This window comes from Mus pahari, chromosome 13 (genome assembly GCF_900095145.1).
Source record: "Mus pahari chromosome 13, PAHARI_EIJ_v1.1, whole genome shotgun sequence".
Taxonomy (NCBI): domain Eukaryota; kingdom Metazoa; phylum Chordata; class Mammalia; order Rodentia; family Muridae; genus Mus; species Mus pahari.
The window spans coordinates 23,849,419-23,857,413 of NC_034602.1; the positions used below are offsets into that span (position 1 = coordinate 23,849,419).

The 7,995-nt window shown below is 45.9% G+C and overlaps 1 protein-coding gene across 1 annotated transcript; it reads right to left on the reverse strand.

The window, feature by feature from the left end:
- Window positions 1-5,436: 5,436 nt before the first annotated feature.
- Window positions 5,437-6,895, reverse strand: LOC110330614 (glyceraldehyde-3-phosphate dehydrogenase-like). The gene is made up of 2 exons (XM_021210857.1): window positions 6,078-6,895; window positions 5,437-5,860 (listed from the first exon to the last, which is right to left on the reverse strand). Exons 1-2 carry the CDS (start codon window positions 6,849-6,851, stop codon window positions 5,633-5,635), a joined length of 1,002 nt encoding a protein of 333 aa, XP_021066516.1. The 5' UTR covers window positions 6,852-6,895; the 3' UTR covers window positions 5,437-5,632.
- Between the last annotated feature and the right edge of the window lie 1,100 nt (window positions 6,896-7,995).

Here is a 7,995-nt window from a genome sequence, read left to right on the forward strand (position 1 = left end):
ATTCCAGTAATTGGGTCTTTATTCACATGCTCGTGCTTGGACTTACCGCAGACCCACAGGATGGTTTGGTGGAGCAGTCCGGAACCCTCATCGGAACAAGGTTTTAGAGGAAATGGCAGGCAGGGGTGAGTGTTTCTCACCTGGTAAGCATCTAATTGGGGGTGGGGTGGAGGTATTGTGGCCGTTATCATAACTGGCTGGTGCTGGGAGCCAAACTGTAAACTTAACTTCTGTTTCCCCCTGATTGGTGGTTGTTAGGAAGGCGGGTAGCAAGGGCAGGCTTGTAACCTGGAGGTGCAGTTTTGTTGGGGAATGACCTGGAAACTGGTGTTAGATGCAGGTCTTGTTGGGATAACCCGGAAACTGGTGCTAGGTACTGGCCAACTTGAGTTCAACCTTAGATCGGGTTTTCTAAGATGGAATCGAATCCGAGAAGATCTGGTCTCTCCTCTGATCCCGGAACCAGCCTTTGCAGACGTTCCTGGTTGACTAGGAATGAGCTGCATCCCTGGTGCCGGGTTGGATTGCTGTGGTCCCAGCCTCGTGAACTGAGGCACCTCAGGAGCAACGTGGCTATTGTTGCTGTTTTAACCTAAGTGGACTTTAAAAGTCATTTAATAGATGCATATTCACCCTACAGTTTTGTACCTCTGGTTCTGATGGTTCTCAACCTGTGGGTCTCGACCCTCCTGGAGTCAAACGTCAGTTGTCTGGCAGATATTTACATTACAATTTGTAACAGTCCCAAAATTACAGTTATACAGTAGTGACAAAGCAAATTTTATTGTGGTCAGGGGTCACCACAACATAAGGAGCTGTATTAAGGGGTCATAGCATTTGGAAAGTTGAGAGCCACCCTTCACTAGTCATTGACACTTGTAATTAGAAAGGTTTTTCAGCTATTTCCAAAAGACATTGTTTTAACCTCAAGCAGCCGCCTGGCTCTTAGCCCCTCCGGATGGAGCCTAAGAGACTTCAGGGCAGGGTATCTCAACCATTACACCACATGGAATTCTAATATAAATAAAGCCCAATGAGTTAATATGTTTGTGTGTGTGCATGCATTGCCCGTGTGTATGTTATGAAGTTAGAGCCCTCATGATCCAGTCACCTTCCAGAAGCCACACCTCTGCATACCACGGCACTGAAGTCAATGCATAAACCCCCAGTAAGGCTAACTGTTGTGATGTGTACTTGTAACCTCAGCATTCAGGGAGCGGAGGCAGGAGGAGGAGAACTTAAGTTTATCGTTGGCTACAGAGCAAGTTCAAGGCCAACCTGTTCTACGTAAGACTTAGGGACTTTGTTCAAACCCAGAACAAACCTGACAACAACATCTCCCATTAACAGGACCTAAGTCTCACAGAACCTGATTAAGCACATTTTGATACTAACTCTAAAAATTAAGTGCCTTTAAAATGTAAGATGTAAGAATGGCCTGCTCTTCCAAGTGCTCTCTTGGGAAGGTCACCATGTGAGTAGTCCCCCCTTATAAAAGGCTTAGAAAGTCCAAGGATGGACCTTGAACTCAGGAGAATGAGGAGTAAAGAGGTGAGCAGCCAGATTCCCCACCCCAGCCCAGCCCTGCCCCAGAGCCCTTCTCAGATTCATTCATTTATTTGATTGATTGAGTGTATCTTTTTTTTTTTTTTTTTTGATTTTGATTTTTCGAGACAGGGTTTCTCTGTATAGTCCTGGCTGGCCTTGAACTCACTTTGTAGACTAGGCTGGCCTCGAACTCAGAAATCTGCCTGCCTCTGCCTCCCGAGTGCTGGGATTAAAGGCGTGCGCCACTACGCCCGGCTTGATTGTGTGATCTTTTGAATTAGGGTTCTCTGTGTAGTCATGGCTGTTCTGGAATTCATGCTGTAGACCAGGCTGCTGGCCTCAAATTCAGAGATCCTCCTGCCTCTGCCTCCCAAGTGCTGGGATTAAAGGCATGTGTCTTTTCAGATTCTTAAGTCGCAGACCTGTGAGACTACAAAACAGTTATTTTAAAACACAGAGTTTGGGAAAGGGTGTGTTGTTGTTATTGTTATTGTTGTTGTTATGGTTGTTTTGCTTTTTATTTTATGAGTATGGGTGTTTTGCCTTATGTCTGCCTGTCTGTCCACCATGTTCATGTAATACTCATGGAAACAAGAAGAGGGCATCAGATCCCCTAGGACTCACAGGTGCTTGTGAGCTGCCACGTGGGTGCTAGGAATTAAATCCAGGTCCTCTGCAAGAACAACATAAGGTTGTTAACCACTGAGCCATCTCTCCAGCTGTGCTCCTGGTTTGGGTGCTGGCATGGTACCCAGGGCTTTGCACATGCTCAGTACGAGCTTCCAAGCTCTTCCATATTGCATTCCAATCCTGGGCTGGCCTTGGCCCCTGAGAGCTGGGATCCCAGCTATGCACCCCATCCCCACCTGTTTATTTTATTTTGTTACAGTTTCCAGCAAGATAACCAGAATAGACTGGTTCTGCTAACTTTCCCAACACTCTTTCTCCCCAGTAATTTAACAATAGGAAGAGAAATCCTTTACTAAGTATTTCTAGTAAACCAATGAAATGTCAATTCAGGCCATGTTTCATGTTTGCTTAGGAAACTATGTGTCTATCACAGTGGTATCTGAAAACAGTTCTGGGGGCTGGAGATGGCTCAGAGGTTGAGAACACTGACTGCTCTTCCAGAGGTCCTGAGTTCAATTCCCAGCAACCACATGGTGGCTCACAACCATCTGTAATGGGATCTGATGCCCTCTTCTGGTGTGTCTGAAGATAGCTACAGTGTACTCATATGCATAAAACAAATAAATAAATCTTTAAAAAAAAAGAAAACAGTTCTGTAAGGCAAGGACCACGTTTATCATAATCATCACAACAGCCTCCACACCCAACACAATATATGATGTAAATATTTACTGCAAATATGATTAAACCATGAATGTGCCACTGTAAAAGTACAATATGTGAGTATGTCCATGCCTTTAAATATTTATCATTTTTATTAATCTTATTCTGTTTACTAAAATAGCATGTACATTGGAGATGTCAGAAAATTAAAACCGAAACCAAAACTAAAACCACTAATATTTCTACCATCAACAGAAAAATTAATATTTTATTTGTGGAGTGGGAAAACGGCTCATGGGTAAAAGCATCTATTATGCAAGCACGAAGAACTGAGTTTGAATCCCCAGAACCCATGTAAAAGTCAAGCCTGTAACATGAGTGTCTGCAGTCCCAGTACCCCTATGGAGAGATGGGAAATGGAGACAAGAGAACTCCCAGAAGCCCTCAGGCCAGTGTGCCTGTCAGACACAGCAAATAATGAGCCTCTCCAACAGGTGGGAGGTGAGGACTGACTCCCTCCAACTATAGCGTGCACACACTGTACAAGTGCATGCACACGCGCACACACACACACACACACACACACACACACACACACACACACACGTTGTTTGATCCAGAAACTTGCTAGACTCTATCCCCCACCTGACAAGAGCATATGAACAGGAGGAAGACACAGTATACAGTCCTTGCCCTTGAGGCCTTGTCCCCAAAGAAGGAAGCTTCTGTGAGGAAGATTCTGATTGGACATTAAATGGGACTCCCAAGGGGCTGAGAATGGAGTTCTGAGCATGCTCAAAGGCCTGAGCTTGATCCTCAGAATAGGGAAAAGAAAATAAGTAAAAAGCAAGCAAGAAAAAAACTGTAAAGAATATTTAGGAGGTGGGGATATATCTCAATTGATAGAGTGCTATTCTAGCACGCATGAGAACTGGCTTCGATTCCAAGTGTTCATAAGTCAGGCATGGGAGCACAAAGCTGGGAGCAGGAAGGTCAAGAGTTCAAGGTCATCCTCAGTTACATAGTGAGTTCAGGGTCAGCTGGAATACACAAGAGCCTGTCTCAAAAAACAAACAAACAAAACCACGGCCATCACTTAGTAATAACAAAGGCAGGTGTGGGACCCCAGTTGCTGACTAGAGATCTTTTTTTTTTTTTTTTGGGTTTTTCCAGACAGGGTTTCGAACTCAGAAATCCACCAGCCTCTGCCTCCCGAGTGCTGGGATTAAAGTCTAGAGATCTTATGACATCAATTTTCTTATACTATCTTTTTTTCTTATTAAACTAAAGCAATATACTTGAAATTTAGTCCTTGACAGTCACATGCCTATCTAGAAAAACTATACTTCTAAGATACTTTTTTTTTTTTGCAACTATGCCTGGTCATATAACTGAGATCTCACCAATAAGATAGACACAGACAGTTCTAAAAGGAAACCAGAAACGATAGCAGATCTGGAGCCCCAGCGCTCCTAGCAAGAAGATCAATAGCTGGGGGTGACCTTGGGCTACTTATCAAAGCCAACTTGCAGTGCACAGAAGACCTTGTCGTAGAACACAGATAAAATAGGGCCTGGAAGGGCTTTCAGAGCTGGCTGTGGTGGTGCTCACTGCCATCCCAGTACTCTGGAGGGGCAGACGGGAAGATCAAGAGTTCAAGGCAATCCTCAGAAACATAGTGAATCCAGGACCAAACTGGGCTCTGTGAGACACTGTCACACAACAGAGAATGAGCTCAGGTGTTTGAGGGTTTCTTGCAAGAATTACATCCTAAATGGAATCCCCAGAACCTACATAGAAATGCTGTGCCTGGTAGTTCCTATATAATCCAGAGCTGAGAAGGCAGAGACAGGAGGACTTCTGAGGCTCACTAGCCAACCAATCAAGCTTCAGTAGGGCATTCCAAGCCAATGAGAGACCCTGTCTCAAAGCTGGTGGATGGCTCCTGAGGGTCCGCCCTCCATCTGCCCTCCAGGTTGTCTCTGGCTTCATATATATTTACATATGTGCATGAAGACATCTCTGAACACACACACACACACACACACACATCAAAAAGGACTTTTTTTTTCCAAAAAGAACTTTATTTAATGTAAGAACACTGTAGCTGTCTTCAGACACACCAGAAGAGGGCATCTGATCTCGTTAGGGATGGTTGTGAGCCATGTGATTGCTGGGATTTGAACTCCAGACCTTCGGAAGAGCAGTCAGGTGCTCTTACCCACTGAGCCATCTCACCAGCCCCGAAAAGAACTCTTAAAATTACATTTTTATGCTGGGCAGTAGTGGCCCACACCCTTAATCCCAGCAGTCAAGAGGCAGAAGCAGGTGGATTTCTGTGAGTTCCAGGCTAGCCTAGTCTACAGAGCTAGTTCCAGGTCATCCAGGGCTGCACAGAGAGCCTCTATATTATTATTATCATTAATATTATTATTATTTTATTTACATTTATATTTATGGTGACATGTGTGTCAGTGTGCACATGCAGCAGAATATCCGTAGAAGTCAGAGGACAACCTGACAACTTGTGAGAAGTCCCGGGAGATTTGAACTCAGGCACTCAGGCTCGGCATCGAGTACTTTTTGTGTGTGTGTGGGTGCAGCGAACTTTATTGATGGTATTCAAGAGTAGGGAGGGTTCCCTAGGCCCCTCCTGTTATTATGGGGGTCTGGCGTAGAAATTGTGAGGGATGCTCAGTGTTGGGGGCCAGTTGGGATAGGGACTCTTCAGCAACCCAGGGCCTCTCTCTTGCTCTCAGTGTCCTCGCTGGGGTGGGTGGTCCAGGGCTTCTTACTCCTTGGAAGCCATGTAGGCCATGAGGTCCACCACTCTGTTGCTGTAGCCGTATTCATTGTCATACCAGGAAATGAGCCTGACAAAGTTGTCATTGAGAGCAATGCCAGCCCCAGCATCGAAGGTGGAAGAGTGGGAGTTGCTGTTGAAGTCGCAGGAGACAACCTGGTCCTCAGTGTAGCCCAGGATGCCCTTCAGTGGGCCCTCAGATGCCTGCTTCACCACCTTCTTTTTTTTTTAAGATTTATTTATTTGTTTGTTTGTTTGTTTATTATATGTAAGTACACTGTAGCTGTCTTCAGACACTCCAGAAGAGGACTCAGATCTCGTTATGGATGGTTGTGAGCCACCATGTGGTTGCTGGGATTTGAACTCAGGACCTTCAGAAGAGCAGTCAGGTGCTCTTACCTGCTGAGCCATCTCACCAGCCCAGCTTCACCACCTTCTTGATGTCNTCATACTTGGCAGGTTTCTCCAGGCGGCACGTCAGGTCCACGACAGACACATTAGGGGTAGGAACACAGAAGGCCATGCCAGTGAGCTTCCCATTCAGCTCTGGGATGACCTTGCCCACAGCCTTGGCAGCACCAGTGGATGCAGAGATGATGTTTTGGGCAGCGCCATGGCCATCATGCCACAGCTTTCCAGAGGGACCATCCACAGTCTTCTGAGTGGCAGTGATGGCATGAACCGTGGTCATGAGCCCTTCCACGATGCCAAAGTTGTCATGGGTGCCCTTGGCCAAGGGGGCTAAGCAGTTGGTGGTGCAGGATGCATTGCTGACAATCTTGAGTGAGTTGTCATATTTCTCATGGTTCACACCCATCACAAACATGGGGGCATTGGCAGAAGGGGTGGAGATGATGACCCTTTTGACTCCACCCTTCAAGTGGGCCCCGGCCTTCTCCATGGTGGTGAAGATGCCAGTAGACTCCACGACATACTCAGCACCGGCATCACCCCATTTGATGTTAGCGGGGTCTCGCTCCTGGAAGATGGTGATGGGTTTCCCGTTGATGACAAGTTTCCCATTCTCAGCCTTGACTGTGCCATTGAATTTGTCATGGGTGGAGTCATACTGGAACATGTAGACCATGTAGTTGAGGTCAATGAAGGGGTCATTGATGGCAACAATCTCTACTTCGCCAGAGCAGACAGAAGCCCTGGTGACCAGGCGCCCAATACGGCCAAATCCGTTCACACCGACCTTCACCATTTTGTCTACGGGATGAGGCTGGCGCTGCACAAGAAGATGCGGCTGTCTCTGGAACAGGGAGGAGCAGAGAGGCATCGAGTACTTTTACTCTTTGAGCCATCTCTTCAATCCTAAAATGGACTTTGGAATGAATTTCTTTTATTTTCTTTTTTAAATATTTATTTTATGTATGAGTATTCTACATGTGTACATGTACACCTGTATACCAGAAGAGGGCATGAGATCACATTACAGATGGTTGTGAGCCACCATGTGTTGCTGGGAATTGAACTCAGGACCTATGGAAGAGCAGCCAGTGCTCTTAAATGCTGAGCCATCTCTCCAACCCCCACTAGTAAATCTTTTTAAGATAATTGTGAGGCTTGCCTTATGGAAATTTCTCTTTATTTTCTAAAATCACTATGACAGCTATTGTTTTACAGTTTTGATAATCTAAAATATTTTTACATTTATTTTGAGTTTATTGTGTGTGTAAGGGGAGGTTCTATTGCTAATGTCCTGTTCCCCAAATGGTTCTTGATTTGTCAGTAAAGAAGGCCGGGTATGGGGGAGGAAGCGGGGGACAATTGCTGGATGGAAGTACAGGTGGGACTTCCGGCTCCCAGGAGGAAAAGGCACAGAGGAGGAGAGAGGCTTTTCTGCTATGCTTTGGAGGAAGAAGAATGTAGCAATCATGTAAGGTCTCAGGAAGAGCTGGGACTGTGACCTCCACTACAGGTAGGTGGCCAAGGATGTTTGGCAGGGGCTAGGTGGGACTAGGCACTAAGCTTAGGTGGAGAGATGGAGATAGTAAATTGGTAAGAGCTTGCTTTTCCAGGTGGGAGATATCGCCCCCAGCAACTGTGCCTAGAAGGTAAGCTGTAAAGTAACAAGCTGTGTGTGCCTTTTATCCAGGGATTCAGGGAAGCTGGGTGGGAGCTGGTATCATGGTCAAAGGCAGATAGTACAAAGGGAAGACAGGAAGGGCAATACGAAGGGCCAGAGTGCAGTCCTTCCCAGGCAAAGGCGGTAGCATTTTAAAACTACGTGCAACATGTGTGTAGATTAGAGAACAACTTAAGCCAGTTGATTCCAGAGATCAAGCTCAACTCCTCAGGCTCAGCAGCAACCTGCCCTGAGCCATCTACTCTAGTGAGTCATTTGA